Below are 17,402 nucleotides of genomic sequence, written 5' to 3'. Positions count from 1 at the left end.
AAAACGTCTTCAGTCTGAAACTAGACTATCACTCACCTTAACTCAACTCAAGCAGCAGCCCCTCGCGAAAGAAGGAACGACGATCGAACGAAGAAAGAGAAGAGGAGAGAGCTCCGTTTAAACGCTCAGATCATAGTTATTCACATCAGAGAATTGTCATCAAGTCCTTGTTTGTCCATCGGCTAAGATGTTCGCCTCTCATTAACTTGTGAACGCGAAGGAGCGGGGTTCGACTCCCCGACAGGGAACACTTCTTTTTGCCGTTTTGGCCTCTTCGCCTCGAGAGGACGTCCTTAGTAGAACGATCCGCCCGGTTTAGCGACACAGGAGAGGCGGGCGACGAGGTTTGGAGGTCTCGAGCTCTCGAGCTGGGCCGAGACGCGTGAAGACGAGGAGAGCTTCGCTATTTCGGAGCTTCGTCAAACAGCCTCGGGGTTGATTAAGATCTGGACGGGGGGTTTCTCTCGGCGAAGCGCAAGGGGTTTTGACATCTTCTCTTGGGTTTTGACATCTTCTCTTGGGATTCAAAGCGCCTCAATAATTTATCCTGAAGAACTCTTCGCTCAGGAGTCCTTTGGATAGCGAAGGAAAGGAGACATCGAAGCAGGTTGATTTCCAAACTGAGAGGAGACTGGTAGCGTTCATCAAGATCGTAAGAGTCGTAACTAGGAACCAAAAGAGAAGGAGAAGGGAGAGCAGCCTGGCCGAGCTATGATTTCGGCGCCAGCTCGGGGAAGAGAGTGTAGACGACCTGAAGAGGAGTGAAAGAGAGCGATCAGTAAAGGGAGTTGACGAGAAAGGTCGAAGGAAGAGCTCACCTCGTCGACGATGGTGTGTACGAGATGCTGGTTGAGTCGAGGGTTCTGGAGAACCGAAATCAACCTCCTCGCTCCTCGGCGAGCGTTCGACCGACCGATCATGTTGGAGGCGACGTCTATAGAGAGAAATAGAAAGAGAAGGTCAGAACGAGAGTCCGATGCGAAAGAGAATGGAGGACGAAGAGAGAAGGGCTGGCTCACCGGGCATCAACGACGCGAGTTTCTTGTTCGCCTCGAGCTTGGTCTTCTTCCTCTGCTCCTCCGTTCGAGGAACCGAAGGCGGCCGCTTCACTCCTCCGGGCCATAGGGAGTTGGAGAACGAGTTGAGGTACTTGAGGATGGCAGTAGGTGCGGTGAGATTCGAGGCGACGTCACGAAGTTTCCTGGCAGATGAGGAACAAACAGGAAGAGAGGAGGTAAGATTTCGAAAGCGAGTATACGGAGAGAGAATGCCACTTACCTCTCGATAGCTCCTCCGAGGATCTGTTGCAAGATGATGACGATCGCTTGGCGACGAAGCCAGTTGTTCTCCTTGAGCTCAAAGACCTCGACGAAGAGATCGCAGATGGGAGCGGTGAAGTCTGGAACGAGAGTAAATAATTCGACGAGAGAAAGGAGGAGTCAGCATTATGGTAGAGAACGGAAAGATGGAGAGCATACGAGAAGAGAGGGGACGAGAAACTCACACGACGACGCAGTCTCTCCCTCGAGCGGCTTCAACTCTGGAGGCAGGTCCAGCAGATCAGGCCCCAGACCAGAACCTCCTCCTCCTCCTCTAGCATTCGACTTGACGGGTGGAATCGACGAAACGGACGACAGGCTGTTGAGGATAGTGCTCTCCGACGAAGCGAGTCCTGCGAGCGTGGCGAACTCTCCCGCCTGTCTCGAGAGTCGTTGTCCGATGAGATCGAGCATCGAAGGTCCAGCGAAGAGAGAGTCATCCAGTCCTGTAGCGACGGTTCGGTAGATGGACTTGACGAGGTTCTGAGGGAGGAAGCTGGGACCTTTCGACTTGGACGCGTTCTCATCAACATCGGCGATGGATTGGGAGGTGTGCTGAGAGAGGAAGGCTCGGAGGTGAGGGGAGCTGCACGCGGCTTCGATCGAGAGGAGGGACTGGGAGGAGGTCAACAGGAAGAAGACGGGATGAGATCAGGACGAGACTTGACGAAGGATGAGGGAAGGAGGACGGGACTCGACGAACCTGAAGGTACTTCTCCAACGCACTCCTCCTCGAATCAACGAAACTCGACGACATCGACGTGACCAGCATCTTCCCCGGAAGGACCAAATGCCTCGTCGCCGGAACCGTCTCCCTCAGATCGTGATGAAGGGAGAAGAACTCGTTGTACCTCCTCGCCACGACCCAACCGTGAGCAAACGTCCCATCCGGCCCCGTCTGCTGAACTTCGACGAGGTACCGAACGACCTGCTTCCCGTCCTCCTCGACCGACGTGCTGCTAGGGATCCCGATCTTGGTTCGATTCGGATCCAGTCGATTCTCGAGTTCCTGCTGCTCGTACTGACTCTTTTGGAACGAGAGAGCTCGGATCTCCCGAAGGAGTCCGCTGTGCGACTTGTTGAGGATTTGGAGCTCGTCCTCGCTGCCTGTGAGCTCGGCCTTCCGAATGAGAGCGTCGAGGATAGGTTCCTGGGACTGAAGCTTGTCGAGCTTAGCTCCGAGTCGAGCGATTTCCGAGGGAAGTTGGAGATCTCCTGGAGAGGCGAACTGGATCTTCTCCTCGACGTCTTCGTTGTCCGATGCTGTTGCAGCTACGTTTGCGGCACGCTGAGCGAAATCACCTGCGTCCGTCGCGTCGTCGAACACCCTGGGACGACGGAGAGCGAGTTCTGGATCCGACGTCGAGGCTGGCGGTCTCAGGGAGGAGGTGGTGGTAAGGGAGTGAGAGCTTCCTCGATCGATCCGACGAGAGGTGGTAGGGGAGGAGGATTCGAAGGGAGGGAGGGATTCGACGCTGTGGGAAAGCGAAGCCTGAGAAGCGACTCGTCGAGACGAGCTTGATGCGATCTGGGTGCGACCTCCTCCTCCTCCTCCTCCTCCGAATTGCGAGAGCAACGGCTGAGTTGACTGATCCTTGGCGATGATGGAGGTGAGAGCTGCTTGGATCGCGTCCAGCCTTCGAACCTGGATGTAGTCCTCGTCATCCGAGTCGTTCTCGTGGTCCGTCGGGTCGAGAGCGATTCCGAGACCCTGAGCTTGAGAAACACCACTCTCTTCGAAGAGAGGTGCCCTCGTCGACGACTCCCCCGTTTCCGATCCTCCCATAAGAAAGTCGAGCTGACTGCTGACCGGTGGAGAGCGAAGCGTAGCTCTCATCGTCGACGGAGTGAGAGAGGGTCCGTCGAGATCGTGCTTGACGAGGGAAGTGGTAGGTTGAGCCGTCCAGGTCTGAGCTCGATGGAAGTGGGGAGGGAGGGCCGAAGGCTCGGAGGATCCAGAGGTGAGAGGTTTCCGATCCATGCTGGGTGAATCGACGACGGGAGATCCGAGGCGGGGGAGAGTTCGACCCTCCGGAGGGGGAGCGAGAGGCGACCGAGCGAACCTGGCTGTTGACGACTGGGAGTTTGGAGAGGAAGAGGGGTGGTGGGCGATGGGGACGACCGTTTGACGATGAGGGAAGCTGGGTGGGTGAGGGATGGAAGGAGCGAGAGGAGGAGGAGCCGAGGAGGTTGCTGCGACGTGAGCGGCGGCTTTGAAGTGAAGGTCGCTGTTTCGGAAGACAGGGAAGAAGTCGTCCTCCATCTGCTTGTAGATCTGACGTTGAGCGAGAAACATGCTGAGAAGACAAGCAGAAAAGGGAGGAGAAGGAGTCAGCATCGTAATCTCGATCTCGACGCGTCAGGATGCTCGTGAAAAAGTAGAAAGAGAATTCGACTCACCTCCTCCTAGCTCTCGCCATTCCTTTATTCCCCGTCCCATTCACGAACCTCCTAATATCCTCTCCGTACCTCTCATCCATCTCCTCCCCAAACAGCACTCCATCCTCAAAGTAAACCTCCCAAACTCCTCTCATGTCCTCCCTCGCCGTTCCCGTCACCTCCTCCGTGTCCGCCAGCCTCGCATCTTCCCACTCCGTATCCAACCCCACATCAATGTCGATGTCCTCGAGAGGATCCTTGAAGCTCTCGACGGTGAGCCAGAACTGAACAAGGAGGATCTTGTTTCGACGTTCCATGAACTCCATGAAGTAGGAGAGGGAGGAAGGGTTGACGAGGACGGAATGGAGATCGACCTTGGCGGAGGTGGTGGTGAGGGTCGAGTTGATTCGGGAGGAGTCGTTGGAGTTCTGTTTTGAAAGGAGTTGAAGCCAGTCAGCTCGCAATCGGGTCGAGGGAGGGAGGAAGAGGAAGGACGAACGATTCCGTCCCCGCTGAGATGAGAGATCCGTCGTTCAGCTTTTGCTCGAGCGAGGTAGAGTCGTTCCAGATGACCTCGAAGGTCCTCTGCCTTCTCTCCACTCGGAGGAGGTACACCAGCGTGGATCGAGTCTGAAAAAAGAAGACCAAAGGACGATCAGCCAAAGGTCCGAACCTCGAATGGAAAAAGAGACGCGACGACGCTCACCCAAGGATCCCTTCGTCTTCCTGATCTCTCCCCCCAGGTCACTCCTCAGCCTCCTCAGATCCATCAAACTATCCACCTTCCCAATCCCTTTCACGAAGCTCTCGAACGACTTGGTATCCGTCTTTACTGAGATCCCCTGTTTCGACGAACGAGCCTTCCGCGGATCGACGGGAGGTTGAGAGGTGACTCCTCCAGGTAGAGGAAGGGAGAGGTCGAGAGCTGCTCGGAGCTGATGAACGAGGTTCTGTTCTCGGATGTAGTTGCTGGCCTGCAAGAGAAAAGAAGGAAGAAGGATGAGACGCGTCTCGAACGAAGAAAGGGAGGGCAGAAAGAGGACGACGTAGAGAGCTCACCTGCTCATCCAACATCCTGTTCCAAAAGTCCGGATCCGACAACATCTCCAGCACCGGCATCAACACCGCACTCGTCACAATCTCCCTCGCGATGATCAATACCGCTCGACTCCTCCTCTCCTTCTCGGGCAGGACCAGGTTTAGAATCCCTTCCACCAGGCCTCTGACATGCTCCTCCTGGGCCGGCTTGGTATCCAACGTGTTCCCCGCGACCGCCGGATGGAGAGCGTTGGGACCGTAGGCTTGAGAGAGGAAGAGATCCATCCCTTCCGCCGTCGAGGAGGCCGCGGCGTTGCTGGATCGTCGGAGGGACTGCTCGGCGTTGGAGAAGGAGAGGAGATGGTTGGTGATTTGAGGGATGATCTTGGAGACGACCAACGAAGGGATATCTGTTGCTTCGACTCTTGTCAAGATGGAAGAGAGCGAGTGTCGGATCGTTGTTTCGAGTTCGTTCGGGAAGGAAGCCGAGGGCGAGATCTTGATGTACCACGAGAGGACAAACTCGTCGATGATGCGAGTAAAGAGGGTGTCGATCGGTTGGAGGAGAAAGTAAGGAGTTGATTTGTGCAGAGGTGGTTTCGTTGAGAGCGGTGCAGGTTGGGACGGATCAGGAGGAGGAGGAGATGTTTCCCAAGCTGATCGTAGCTGAACGACGGACCATGCTGCTGGAGTGGAGAATCCTAGAGGACGAAAGGCTCGTTCGAGTCTTCGCTTTGATTCTTTGGCCGTTTCGGATTGAGATCGGTCCGCGACGAGTCCGAGCAAGATGGTGATCGGGAGGGAGCAGAGGAGGACGAGGACGAGAGCGAACGGAAGGAGGAGGAGGAGCGTAGAGAGCGGGACCATATACGTCGTAGCTTGTTGAAGAGAGACGAGGACGGCGAGGACGACCGCTGTGTAGGTGAGAGTGAACATCCTGAGCCGAAGGAGGAGCGAGGGAGGGAGGGAGGGCTGAGCGAGAGAAGGAAGGAAGGGAAGGAGAGCGAAAGGTCAGCTTCGTTCGAGAGAGGTGGTTCCCTTCGTTCCTCTTTCTCTTCCAGATAAAGATTACGACTCACAGAGAGATCCACTCTGTAGAGTAGTCGATTCGGCCCTGCGAGACCGCCCAAAAAGAAGGATGCGAGAAAGAGAAAGCTGGCCGTTTGGAGGAGGAGAGGGAAGGAACGAATCTCCGACCTTCGAGCTCGCACGACCCTCCCGGTTCGCGTCGCTTGAGTCTGAAGGCACGTATTACTCGAGATTTATCTCAGTGTACGACATGCCAGATAGTTTATTGCTATGCTCTGAGCTTCTAGAACCTTGCACCCGTGAGAGAAGGCGAGACAGAGGTAGGCTTCTTCGAACGGGACGCGTTCTTCCCGCTCTCAACTTCCCAAACGCCAACAACATCGTAGACAAATCATAAGAATACCCCATCAAGACAGAATCCTAGCCAAAATACTCTTCCCCAACCTACTCCTCACATCCCGAGGAGCAGCAGCAGCAGCGACACCAACGTTCACCCTCCCTCTCCTCACCCACCACCTCCTCATCCCAATCACCGCCAGCACCAGAACGAGCAGGACCGAAGCTGGTAGCTTCAGATTCGAGAGATGGCTCCGAAGAGCGACGAGGAGAGGGTGGGTGAGTCGGGAGGGAGCGGCGTTGACGGCGGGTAGGTTGGACGCGTCAGAGGAGGAGGACGTAGGAGGAGCTGGCCTAGGGGCGACGAACCGACGAAGCCGATCCGTGAAGGCTGAGTAGGACCAGTTGGAGACTTCTCGGGTGATTTCCTCGGAGGGATCCGTCGCTGCTCGTCGAGAGGACGTCGACTCCCTTCCTTTGGCCTTTCCTCCGCCGACGACGCGAAAGTTGTTGGGCGTTGCGGTCGTCTCGCTCGCGTCGCTGAGAGCTGGGGAGACTGGACGAGGTGGTGGAGGGGAGAGAATTCCGGAGGAAGAGAGAGAGGAAGATGGGGAGTGGAGAGGGAGCAGGGAGATGTTGGCTGGTGGGGAGGGAGTGAGAGGAGGGAGGTGGTTGAGGGTTTGGAGGAGTTCCTGAGGACGACGAAAGGGAAGACGCGACGGTCAGCACAGAAGCTCGTCAACAAACGAATCAATAGAACCGTAGAGACGCACCTCCTTCTTCGCCTTTCCTAGAACTCCATCCTCTCCAATCCTCTCGGTCGCCTCTCTCACCTTCCCTTCCGACTGTGCCAACACGGTCACGCACCACCCCTCCAAGACCTTTTCGTATCCATCGAGCATGTCTCCAATCCAACCTTCCGTCCCTCTGGTTCGGTCGTAGGTTCCCTCCCTCGTCTCTCGTTTCCTGGATTGAGCGGCGAGGAGGTCGGTGAGGGTGGGAGGGAGGGAGGTCAGGAAGGGAAGAACAACGAGGTCCCGAGGGAGGAAGGAAGGAAGTCCGAGTTTGATGGAAGTGAGGATGAGCGTGTGGGCGATGGTGGGAGGGAGAGGCGGTGGGAGGAGGAGCGTCGTCGAAGTTCGAGAGGAGGAGGAAGACGAGGTTACGGCGAAGAGTTCGAAGCTTCGATGAACGAGATGTTCGTATAGATCCTCCGCTCTCCCTCCAAAGAGAGCGTCCTTGCCACCACCACCACCACCAGCACCAGCAGCAGCTTCGGCTGCTCTCCTCTGATCTGTAAAGATGCAGGCTAAACAAGTGATCCAGAGCACGACAGCCTTCCTCCGAACTTCCTCCCGGTCCTTCTCCCTTCCTCCAGGCGACAAACTCGCACTCGTCCAGTCCTGTTTCGGTAGAGGAAGCTGACGAAAGAGCGTCTCCAGGAGATCCAGAGTGGAGGCATGCTGCCGAGTGAGAAACGTTTGAGCCGCTTGGTTGTAGAGGAAACGAGCGGACGGCTGGGAGGAGGAGGAGGAGGGAGAAGTAGAGAGCGAGCGTTCCGAGTGCAAGGACGAAGAGGGCGAGATAGAGTTCATTCGTATGGATGGATGGATGGATGGATGGATGGATAGTAGACGATGGGTAAGTATTAGAGGAGTTGAGGTTGAATGGGGCGAGTCGTGTTGGAGGGGAAAGAGGAGAGAGAGGGCAGAGAGGACGCGGACTCGTTTCCAAGCCCAGATTCGGGAGTCGAGTAAGCGGGCGATCAAAGTCCTCAGAGCGACGAGAAAAAATATCTGAAGAAAAGCCAGAAGACAAATTGGCTACCTGGAGAATTGACCTCTTCAAATTTGCCTCGAGGTCGCTTCTTCAGCGCGGCACGAACTCACCTCGCCTTCCTGGTCACCTCGCCGTCCTTCCCAGCTTATCCTCTCTCAGTTGTCTCAAGCATGTTATCGGTTGTTTCGTAGAGAGAAGGGAGAAATCACACACGGCGGTAGCAATAAGACGAGAACGAGAGCGAGGGACGTAAGCGTGAATGAAGAAAAAAAAGGAGGAGAAGAAAAACGAGACGCGTCGAAAGTCCGATCGAGGAGAGAAGGAAAGCTAGAGAAAGTTTGAGAAGCGTGTACGTAGAATGCTTGAGAAGAGAGATAGAGAAGAGCAACCCCCGAAGTAGATCAAGCCTCGGACTGGACCATAGGCTCCCTCTTGTTCGAGCTCTTCGAAGGAGTTAGTCGAGCCTTGAGACCTTCCTTCATCCATTTGGCGGTTCGGTAGGGCTTGAATCCGGCGACTCCTCGTTGACGGTTCTCCTGTAAGATCACGAAGAAGAGGAGAGGATCAGCTGATGACCTCGAGAAAGATTGAAGGAAAAGGACGAAGAGACGAACCTGCTGTCGAGCGTCGGCGACCTTGATCGCTTTGGCCTCCTTCTTGTCGATAACGCCGTCGTCCATAGCGTGAGAGTTCTTTTCGGCGGTCAGAGCCTCTCCTTCTATATGATCAAAGGTCTACAGCAGTAGAGAAGCGCAGTAAATAGGGTCAGTAACCGAAGGAGACTCGAAAGGAAGCGTCTCGGGGAGGAAGGGAGGGAGAAAAGGGAAAAGGGACCAACCTCGAAGGCGTGTCGTCGAGCTTGAGTGGCCGAGTGAATCTCGTGATCCTGTGATTCCAAAAAGGTAGTAGGTCCGAAAATGAACAAAGAGGCAGGAAGAAGCGAAGACGAAGAGGAGGGGACAGTCAGAGATCCAAACGCGTCGAGGCTATTCTCTTCTTCCTCTCCCCGAAGCCATCCTCGAAGACTCACCTCGTCCAATCCCGAATCGAGTTTGATCCTCGTAGTCAACCATCCGACGATCTCGTAGTCGTGAGTCTTCTTGGTGAAGTCGCAGAGATACTGTGAGAAAGCGTCAAACGTCAAAGGAAGAGGGGTCGAGTCAGCCGACGAGAACGCACGATCTGTTGAACGACGAAAGTGAACGAAAAAGACACTCACGTTCTGCCTGAGCTGCTTGAGATCCTTTCCGATCAACAAAGGAATTCGAATATCTCTCTCCTCGTCGTCGATGAGCTCTTGAAGCCAGAGGACAGCGAGAGCCTTGGTCTCGGTTCCCACCAGACCCATGATGGATTTGCCTTGAATCTCGAGCGTGAGGACGGATTGGAACCTGACGAAAACACGATCGGCGGAGAGGGAAGCTGATCAGCTTTGGCGATCTCGAGGCGTGATGAAGAAAAGACGAAGACGCGACGAACCTCGAGTAAACAGGAAGTCGCATCGAGTCGACCTCCCAAGTAGCCTGACCTCCCTCGATCGTTGCCTCCTTGGTAGGAAGGACCTCCGTGGAGTCGGTCGTGGAGATGGTGAGCTTCTTCATGTCCTCGATGAGCTCGATGTGAGCGGCATCGACCTCGATCTTGATGGGAGCGAGGATCTCGACGGTTCCGGTTTCCCATCCGAGAAGGTTGGGAGGGAGCTCGGTCTTGACGGGCTTGAAGAGGAGGGAGACGTTGACACCTTCGAGAGAGAGAGAGAAGCGAGAAGTGGATGCTCAGTTCGGGGACGAGACGGAACTTGGGGGGAGGGGCAAGCGACACACGTCCGAATCCGATTCCTTCCTCGATGGCGAACATTCTCGTAACCTCACTGGCCTCTCGGAAGAGATGAGCTAGAGGGATGTTGACGATTCCAAGGATAGCTGAGGAAAAAGAAAGAGGTCAGGTTCAGGCTCGATTCGAGGGTTGGGAACCGAAGGATGTTTTGAACTCACGATCCTTCTCCCTGAGAGCCGAATCTCGAACGACGATTCGAACAACAGTCTTCTCCCAGTCTCGAACGAACTTCTCGGTACCAGCCTCGAAGAACGGCATCGACGAGTACTCTGAGAGGTAGGAAGAGGTCGAGTCAGTCGGGTCGAAGTCGGAAGGCGAGGGAAAGGGCGAAGACTCGACTCACGGGAAACCCTCGACTTGAAGCAAACGTCGTCGTTGATGATGAGTTCGAAGTAAGAGCTGGGCAGGTTGCTGGCTTGTTCGTTGGCTTGCTGTTAACGAGAACGAAAGCTAGGGTCAGTCTCTAGGCAGCGGTTTGAGGCTGAGAGAAGAGATCGAAGAGTACGCACGTCGGTATCCTGTCCGGCCTGCCCCTCCCTGTCCTTCGCGGTCGTTCCCTTGAGGTCTCGCTTCTCCAAGTTGTTGATCTGGTGAACGATGACCGAGAGGACTCCAGACTTCCACTTGGGATCGGGTCTGTGGAAAAGAGAACGAATCACGTCAGTTCCTTCGTTGGAGGTCAAACGAGCAGGACGGGAACGAGACTCACCGAGTTCGAGACGCGTCGGGAGGAGGAGGAGGTCCGTCCCTAGCGGCAGGGTTGGGAGCCTTGTCTCCAGGCCTCATCTCCATCTCGGGCATGGTCTTGCTGGGAGTTGTGGTAGGGTGCTCCTCAGGAAGCTCGAGTTCTTTCACGAGAGGAGCCTTTTCGTAGAACTGCAAGATGGACGAAAGGGAAGAGAAGTCAACGAGAGTTCGAAAGAAGAGAGTGAAGAAGCCGGAACGTACTCCGATCGACCAGTGAAGCTGCGAAGAGAAAGAAGTAAACGTCAGTGGGTGGCGACGAGGAGAGGAGAGACGGAAACGGGGCGAGACTCACCTTTCCCTGCATGGCGTTGGCATCCTCGAATCCCATCAAGCTGTCCGTTCGAGTGTGCATCACGTTGGGCTCGGCCATGAGCTCGACGACGGGGACCTTGACTGCGGACGAGGAGGATCAGAACGAGGTTTAGCGATCGTCTTCTCAAGAAGGGACGAAGAAGGGGAGACGTACCTCGTCCGATGAGATCGTCGGAAGTTCGCTCTGAAGAAAAGGCAGGAGGGACGTCAGCTCAAGCAGATCTAGAGGGTAGACGCGTCAGGATGAAGACTCACTGTCGCTATCCCAAAGCATCAAACTCAGGGACTCCTCACTCTTGACCTCGTCGGCGGTGAGGAGGAGAGCACAAGTCTCTTCGAACACGGGGTTGAGGTCCCCCATGATGATTCGAGTCGAGTAGAGCGGCTTTCCGAACTTGGCGTAGGCGAGAACGATGTAAGGGTCCGAGCTGCCTTCAACGCCTCAAGAAAAGGGAAGGAAAAACGGAAAGGGAAGGAGGGTGAAGATGTCAGAGGTGACGAGAGGACGAGAGGGGACGAGAAAGAAAAGCTCGGCGCGTACCATTTGAGTCTTGAGCTGAAAGATCCTCTCCGTAGTGAATGGTGATGATGAAGACTCCAACGGCTCGGGTATCTGAGAAAGGACAAACGGAGAGGGATCAGCGAACGTCCATGAGGGACGGCGCGACGAGGAGGGGGGAACGAACCTCCGATGGCGGCTCCAGAGAGCATCTCCTGAAGGTTGAGAGTCATGGACTTGGGAGCGACAAATTCTGCAGTTCCAGCAGCGATTGCCATCTTTACGAACGTCGAAATCAGAGGAAGGTCGAGGATGCTGCGAAGAAAGAAGAGGGCGAGAGAGCGCGTCAGTTCGAGCCTTCTCCTTCCTTTTTCGCGGCTTTGAGCTGTCATGGAAGCTAGGGAAAGGTTGAACTCACTTGGGAAGAGCCTTGATCATAGGAACGACCGAGACTTCGACGGCGGGGACTCCCATGAAGGTGAAGGTGACGTTTCGAACGAAAGGAGCCTCTGGGATGAACTGCAATCTCAATCGAACGGTTCCAACGAGCGACTCGATCTGAACCCAGAGAGGAATCGGAATCTCCAGCCAGTCGAAAGCTCCGAGGAAGAACTCGATCAGAAGGTGGATGTTCTTGCTTCGAAGTTCGTTCGATTGTCCGGGTTGAGCAGCGTAGGCGAAGGCGACCTCGAGGTTCTGCGAGAAGGAAGAACGGAGGAAGAGTCAGCTCGATTCGAGCCCATCGTTCGCGTAGTAGAGAGACTCACGACGTAGTCTCCAGATTGATCGAGATCAGGAGCAGGGCCAGTTCCGGGAGCACCAGCGTCCGCGGGAGGAGGTTTCCCTTGGTCAATCCATTCCTCTCGAGGGTACTTCTTGTCGGTGGGGTGATCTGGGAGTCCTCGCATGGAGAGGATTCGGAAGGGGTTGACTCCCTGGGGGGAAGAAAGGAAGCAGAGTCGAAGGTCAGCAACGAGACGCGTGCAGGAACGGAGAGAAGAGGAAACGAGACGGACCTGACCAAGATCCGAGATCCTGACAGCGGCGACCATCGAGGGAAGAGACTGTTGCATGATGTCCTCGACCATATCGGCTGATAGAATAAAAAGGACGAGAAGTCAGCTTCGAGCTCGAACTCGACCTCTCTCCTCTCTCTCCCGCTTCTTCAAACTCACCCATGGGAAGGAAGAGATCGGGATTGACGAGTCCCCAGACGGTTCCGACCAAAGCGTTGAGCCACTCTACACTCTCGGGCATCGGAGGACTGAACTTCTCTCCCCTGTCCTTGTGCATCTGAAGCCTGACGGCCTCGACTTCCTTCTCGAGCTTCCTGGCGGCTCCCCAAGCCAACGTCGCTCCTCCGAACCCAACCGCTCCGAGGATGGAGGACATGAAGAAGAATCCGAACCATCCGCTTCGGAAGGCGACGAGGACCCAGATGATGGCGGTGGAAGCGACGGAGAAGAGGGCGAGACGGTGGAGACTGAGGAGGATGGGACCGAGGGAGGGAGGAGTGGCCGGAGGGAAGGGTTGAAGGGAGATGTTGGTAGGATGAGCTGGCGAAGGACCGATTCGAGTGTGATGAACGGCTGAGACTGCAGGAGCTGGGTTGAGCGAGTTGAGGTGTTCGGCTCCAGGGTAGTCTGAGAGGAGAGGGAGGAAGAAAGGTCAGCTTCAGCCCTTCCTTCCCTTTACAAAAACGTACCCTCGAGCTCAGCGTCCTTGATCGTAACTGGAAGACCGGTAACGGGATCCTTGACAGTTCGTTCTCCCTGCTTGTTCTTGACCTGAAGAAGAAAAGAAAAAGAAGGAGGAGGAAAGGAAGGAAGGAACGCAGGTCAGAATCGTCCAAGCCCTCCTCTGCGTCATAGGCGAGAGCTCTGGCCCCCTTCTTCAATTGTTTTTTTTTTTTCCTTCTACAAAGGAAGCCAGAGATGTTAGAAGACTGAAAGATGGAAAATCTTCCAGCTTGTCCATCTCTGTTGAGTTGCTGGAGCGAGACTCGAGCTCAAAGGGGAGGAGAAAGCAAGATGGGACGACCATCTCCATCGAAGCTCAGCTCCTTCCTCCTCCCTCCCTCCCTCCCTTCTTCCTCCTGCTCTCCTCCTCCGTTGACATCTCCTTCAAGCTCGAAAACGAGAAAACGAGATACTTCTGAACGAGAAAATTTGAACTTACTTGATCTGTAGGCTTTCCCTGAGCAGGCTTCATCCTCTTCATCACCTCGTCCTTGTCCTCTCCTGCTTCGGCCTCCTCTCGAGCGACCTGATCCTCCTTGTGCTTCTCGAGCTCGCCGGAAGAGAGATCGTTCGCAGAGTCGTCCTTGTGATTTCTAGCTCGCTCAGCGACGTATCTCTGAACGGTAGGGATGGGGTTCTAACAGACGAGGGAGAGAGAGAGAGAGGTCAGTCCTCGAACGAAGGAAGGGGCGAAGGAGGGACTCTCGCTCTCTCTCGACTCACTGCATCAGAGTAGCCTTGTCCTCTGGAGTTGGCTGATCTGCCTTCGACGTGAGACATGGTCGAAGCGTGGTTTCGAGCTGCTGAAGCTGGTGGAGGTTGGGAGGAGTCGGCCATCGTTTTTGGCTTCAGAAAGAGAGCTCGTCGTTTGGGAGGAGGGAAGGGGAGAGAGATCGAGAGGCGCGGTTGACTCCCACGAGAAAATGACGTAGATTTCTCAAGATCTCAGAAGGCTTGGCCGAGGGAAAATCTTCACCCACCTTTCTGGTTCCGAGGTCGAAATTTGGAGACGCACCTTTTTTCTGGTCGAATAAACCCGTCGAAACTCGCCTTGTCGTCACGCGTCGCGTCTTCCTCTTGTCGTCGCGAGTTCTGGGGCAGGCTCTTGCTACTAAATACATGGCGCTGGCCTCAGAGATGGAGGCCAACTCTCTAGAGAGTTGCAGGAGCAGGAAATTGAGACCGAGTACCTCTCCTGATGTCGCGCCTGAACGCCCTTCTCCTCACCTTCCCTTCGTTCATCAAAATCGACGCGTCCCGTCCTTGTCTTCGCTGCTAAGGGATCATCTCCAGTTCCAAGATACCTTCGCATTCCCTCTTTGAAATCCCACTCACACTTAAGTTAGAGAGAAAGGCAACCAACGACCGGCGAAGGCAACGAAACCCAAACGACGCGTCCCCCTCCTCCTCCTCGCAAAACTGCTCAATTTGGGGTTCGAACCCAAGATCTCCTGCGTGTAAAGCAGGCGCCGTAGCCACGCCAACCGAGCTCAGAAACCTTTTTTTTCCGGCATGGGATTCGACACCGTGAGCGAGCGTCGGACAGCCTGAACGCCCTCCCTTTTCTCTCTCTTGATTTAAACCTGCGTCTCTCAGCTCCATGAGCGATGTACGTCGCAGTATGAAACAACAAGGTCGTGCAGAACGATCTTTTCCCTCTCGGTGGTTTGTTCTCTGTTCTTCGACCGGAGACGCGTCGAGAACGGAAGCAGTGAGGGAGGGAGCTGGTAGAGAGAGGGGAAAGGGTCAAAGGAGAGGAGAAGATGTTCATGAGTGGTGCCACTGAGAGCTGTGGGCGAGGATGAGAGAGAGAGAGAGAGGGTTGGAGGAGGAGGAAGATGAGCTCGAGCTCAAAATCGCTTGGGGACCTTTCCGGAGAGAAAGAGAGGTGAACGAAAAAGCTTCAAAGGGTCATTCTTAATCTATCCGGGTATGTAGAGTTCCGTCTAGTCCCGTCTAAAGGTCCTCGATGAAGTGAAGGTAGAGACTGAAGACGACGAAGAAGGAAGGGGAGGGAGGTCAGCCGTCGTCGTCTTCCTCCATCCAGAGCTCAAAGAAAACGACACTCACCCTCCGATGAGGTTCTTTCCAGCGAGCTCAGAGAGAGCCTCAGCCTTTCCGTGAGTCTCGAAAGCAGAGACGCTCTCGTACCTGTCAATGTTAAGCGTTCGGAGAAGAAGGAAGGAGGGCAGTCAGCCCGAGCTCAACGTTCGTTCCTTCCTTCTGTCTTCCCGACTGAAGTTTTCCTCGCTCCTCAAAGAAGCTCTGGTACTGACCTCTCGGTAACCCAGAAAACATCTCGCTTGTCAGCCTCTCGACCCACAAGGTATCTCAAAACTCCAGGCTCCTGTAGAAAAAGAGGGAGGGAGGGAAGGAGAAGTGGAGGTCAGCTTGGAGATGAACAGACGTCGAAGGAAGAGATGGAAAACTTGCCTGAACGGCCTTAGCAGCAGCGATAACGAGAGCAGCAGAGAGCTCATCAGCCTTTCCAGGAAGAGCAGTGATCTGGGAGGCGAAGGCAAGAGGGAGTCAGACGTGAGGGAGGAGGGGAGAGCTCGAAGGAAGGAACGCGGGAGGAAGGCCTCGAGAGAAGAAACTGACGGTAGCGAGAACAGAGAAAGGCTTGCCGGAATCGACGATGGCTTGAGGAGCTTGGGGGAGAGACATAGTGAAAAAGAGGAGGCGGAGTGTTGGGTTTGGGAGGTTGTGAGGGTTGGGAGGAGAAGGAAGCAGGAGAGAAGGCAGAAAGGAAGGAGGAAGGTCCACGTTTTTTGTTTGCTTCCTTCCTTCCCTCTCGACCTTCGACCTTCACCACCAGTGCGACCTGCATTCCACATCGCTGAAGTAACCTCTGTCTACACAGCGCCCACCTCCTGGCGTCGCTAGGCGTCAGCCTGACTCCCCCAGACGATGAGTTTCCTTTTGGCGTCTGAGCTTCCGTCAGAGAGAGAAAGAGGTCGTCTGCAGGCGTCAGGATTGGAAACACGTCGGGGCGCGTTCCTCCGCTGTTGCTGTCTTGAGACGTCTGAGCAGAGCGACTTTCGCATGATCGTCTGAGCTCCTCCAGAAGATTTTTCAGGCTCGAAAAAGACGAGAGAGGGAGAAGATGACTTTCAAGAAGGTCCGATTACGGTTTTGGAGTGAGAGAGAAAAATACAAGCCTTCTCGCACCGATTTGGCTGGCGCACGGTTTGGCGCGCTGAAGGTCAGAATAATCACGTTTCGCTCTGATTCCAGGCGATGTTTTTCCTGCTGAATGTCGCTTGGGGCTATATTGAATCTGACTGCATAAAAAAAAAACTAGAAAAAATTTGCCTCGGAGGGTGGGGGTCCTTCGGAACGAAACCCTCTCTCCAAAGCACTTCTTTCGATTTGAAGCCTGCTCTCTTCCTTCTCAACCCCCACTCCCCCTCCTCAGCTTGGACTCCCAAATCGCCCCTTTTCAGCTTCTCTACCCCTGGCGACTCCTCTCTATACCCAGGTCCTCAACCATATGCGAACTGGAGATGGGTACGTCCATCGAAGGAGCGAAGAGACATCCTTCCTTCGAGTCCCCTCCCTCCCCCCTCCTCCTTCCCTCCCTCCTTCCCTCTTCTCTCCTTGCACCATCCTCAACTTTGCTCTAGACAAGGACTGACCAGTACTCCTCTTTGAACTTCTTACAGAAACGTACTTCTCAGCGCAAGAGCTTCAGGAATCCATCACATCGTCGACTCCTTCCTCCTCGGTCCCCTCTCAAGATCGCTCGCCGTCACAAACAGGGAAAGACTTGCAAGGTGGCTTTAAGAGGAAGAGTGAATCGTCTCATGGTATGTCCTGGGTTTCTCCTCAGGTTTGGATGGATGGGTTTGGGAGGAAGGAGAAGGGCGAAGGGAGGAAGAGGAAGGGAGGGGGAGGAAGGAGTGTTGTTGTGCGCTGGCGTTCGAGCGAGGAAGAAGGTCGTCGCTCGCTGAAAAGCATCGATTTCCGCTGGGGACACTTAAGAAACTTCACTGACTTTGCTCTCTCTCGTTTTGGATGGAAGAAGGCATGGGAGAAAAGCTGGTACGCCTCGTCTCTCCTCCTTCCTTCAACCTCCCTTCCTCTCGATCTTCTCATCTTCCTTCACCCTTCAGCTAACCAAACTCGCTCCTCGTCTGACTCGTTCTCTCTCTGGCAACATCCTTGTGCTCTACTGGCTTCTGCGTCTTCTCGGTGCTCGGTCTCCACTCTCTTTGGTCAACAACCTCTCTCTTCAGTCAACAACCTCTCTCTTCAGTCGACCTCTCTGTCTTCGCCTGCTCTCTGATGCGTTCTCCACTCTCTTCGACATCTGCTTCTGGTGCTCTCCGACTTCTCTACTGCCTCGCTGGATCTTGTCTTCGCCGGTTCCATTCTGCTCTCTTGCTC

The 17,402-nt window shown here is 54.9% G+C and overlaps 5 protein-coding genes and 1 non-coding gene across 6 annotated transcripts; 2 read left to right on the top strand and 4 right to left on the bottom strand.

The window, feature by feature from the left end:
* Positions 1–164: 164 nt before the first annotated feature.
* Positions 165–248, top strand: BDY24DRAFT_t99. Its single transcript has one exon. It is a non-coding gene; the product is annotated as a tRNA-Glu (tRNA).
* Positions 249–629: 381 nt separating this feature from the next.
* MDM1 (Mdm1p) lies at positions 630–5,896 on the bottom strand. Its single transcript, XM_076642216.1, has 11 exons — positions 5,816–5,896; positions 4,758–5,708; positions 4,405–4,672; positions 4,198–4,328; positions 3,720–4,126; positions 2,023–3,616; positions 1,505–1,934; positions 1,279–1,399; positions 1,020–1,201; positions 819–934; positions 630–751 (listed from the first exon to the last, which is right to left on the bottom strand). Exons 2-11 carry the CDS (start codon positions 5,670–5,672, stop codon positions 710–712), a joined length of 4,206 nt encoding a protein of 1,401 aa, XP_076492796.1. The 5' UTR covers positions 5,673–5,708; positions 5,816–5,896; the 3' UTR covers positions 630–709.
* Positions 5,897–6,058: 162 nt separating this feature from the next.
* Positions 6,059–7,724, bottom strand: BDY24DRAFT_402485 (uncharacterized protein). The gene is made up of 2 exons (XM_076642215.1): positions 6,875–7,724; positions 6,059–6,793 (listed from the first exon to the last, which is right to left on the bottom strand). Exons 1-2 carry the CDS (start codon positions 7,694–7,696, stop codon positions 6,173–6,175), a joined length of 1,443 nt encoding a protein of 480 aa, XP_076492795.1. The 5' UTR covers positions 7,697–7,724; the 3' UTR covers positions 6,059–6,172.
* Positions 7,725–8,039: 315 nt separating this feature from the next.
* On the bottom strand, positions 8,040–13,879 carry BDY24DRAFT_402483 (uncharacterized protein). Its single transcript, XM_076642214.1, has 24 exons — positions 13,737–13,879; positions 13,453–13,650; positions 12,980–13,061; positions 12,450–12,917; positions 12,291–12,367; positions 12,042–12,209; positions 11,693–11,970; positions 11,462–11,589; positions 11,317–11,388; positions 11,031–11,207; positions 10,930–10,959; positions 10,756–10,856; positions 10,665–10,682; positions 10,426–10,592; positions 10,226–10,352; positions 10,060–10,147; positions 9,875–9,985; positions 9,704–9,802; positions 9,360–9,621; positions 9,100–9,271; positions 8,911–9,000; positions 8,719–8,766; positions 8,495–8,614; positions 8,040–8,416 (listed from the first exon to the last, which is right to left on the bottom strand). The coding sequence occupies exons 1-24, from the start codon at positions 13,848–13,850 to the stop codon at positions 8,282–8,284; spliced, it is 3,330 nt and encodes a 1,109-aa protein (XP_076492794.1). The 5' UTR covers positions 13,851–13,879; the 3' UTR covers positions 8,040–8,281.
* A 1,023-nt stretch (positions 13,880–14,902) lies between these two features.
* Positions 14,903–16,030, bottom strand: BDY24DRAFT_402481 (putative quinol monooxygenase). Its single transcript, XM_076642213.1, has 5 exons — positions 15,615–16,030; positions 15,447–15,518; positions 15,290–15,360; positions 15,084–15,164; positions 14,903–15,000 (listed from the first exon to the last, which is right to left on the bottom strand). The coding sequence occupies exons 1-5, from the start codon at positions 15,678–15,680 to the stop codon at positions 14,970–14,972; spliced, it is 321 nt and encodes a 106-aa protein (XP_076492793.1). The 5' UTR covers positions 15,681–16,030; the 3' UTR covers positions 14,903–14,969.
* Positions 16,031–16,570: 540 nt separating this feature from the next.
* Positions 16,571–17,397, top strand: BDY24DRAFT_402479 (uncharacterized protein). The gene has a single exon (XM_076642212.1). It carries the CDS (start codon positions 16,825–16,827, stop codon positions 17,299–17,301), a length of 477 nt encoding a protein of 158 aa, XP_076492792.1. The 5' UTR covers positions 16,571–16,824; the 3' UTR covers positions 17,302–17,397.
* The last annotated feature ends 5 nt before the right edge of the window (positions 17,398–17,402 follow it).

Source organism: Mrakia frigida, assembly GCF_051309035.1.
Source record: "Mrakia frigida strain ATCC 22029 unplaced genomic scaffold BDY24scaffold_41, whole genome shotgun sequence".
NCBI classification, from domain to species: domain Eukaryota; kingdom Fungi; phylum Basidiomycota; class Tremellomycetes; order Cystofilobasidiales; family Mrakiaceae; genus Mrakia; species Mrakia frigida.
The sequence above is the reverse complement of the archived record's forward strand: the minus strand, read 5'-3'. Positions and strand labels throughout refer to the sequence as shown.

Bases quoted from the DNA above. Each gene is read 5' to 3' on its own strand.
- MDM1 (XM_076642216.1), bottom strand. From the start codon at position 5,672: ATGTTCACTCTCACCTACACAGCGGTCGTCCTCGCCGTCCTCGTCTCT. The intron at 4,673-4,757 runs GTGAGCTCTCTA...TTTCTCTTGCAG, and splicing joins ACAGGATGTTGGATGAGCAG to GCCAGCAACTACATCCGAGA. The intron at 935-1,019 runs GTGAGCCAGCCC...TTCTCTCTATAG, and splicing joins ACTCGCGTCGTTGATGCCCG to ACGTCGCCTCCAACATGATC.
- BDY24DRAFT_402485 (XM_076642215.1), bottom strand. From the start codon at position 7,696: ATGAACTCTATCTCGCCCTCTTCGTCCTTGCACTCGGAACGCTCGCTC. The intron at 6,794-6,874 runs GTGCGTCTCTAC...CGTCGTCCTCAG, and splicing joins TAGGAAAGGCGAAGAAGGAG to GAACTCCTCCAAACCCTCAA.
- BDY24DRAFT_402483 (XM_076642214.1), bottom strand. From the start codon at position 13,850: ATGGCCGACTCCTCCCAACCTCCACCAGCTTCAGCAGCTCGAAACCAC. The intron at 12,368-12,449 runs GTGAGTTTGAAG...TTATTCTATCAG, and splicing joins CGATCTCTTCCTTCCCATGG to CCGATATGGTCGAGGACATC. The intron at 8,767-8,910 runs GTGAGTCTTCGA...TTGGAATCACAG, and splicing joins TCGATTCGGGATTGGACGAG to GATCACGAGATTCACTCGGC.
- BDY24DRAFT_402481 (XM_076642213.1), bottom strand. From the start codon at position 15,680: ATGTCTCTCCCCCAAGCTCCTCAAGCCATCGTCGATTCCGGCAAGCCT. The intron at 15,519-15,614 runs GTCAGTTTCTTC...TTCGCCTCCCAG, and splicing joins CTTTCTCTGTTCTCGCTACC to ATCACTGCTCTTCCTGGAAA. The intron at 15,361-15,446 runs GCAAGTTTTCCA...CTTTTTCTACAG, and splicing joins CTGCTGCTAAGGCCGTTCAG to GAGCCTGGAGTTTTGAGATA.
- BDY24DRAFT_402479 (XM_076642212.1), top strand. From the start codon at position 16,825: ATGTCCTGGGTTTCTCCTCAGGTTTGGATGGATGGGTTTGGGAGGAAG.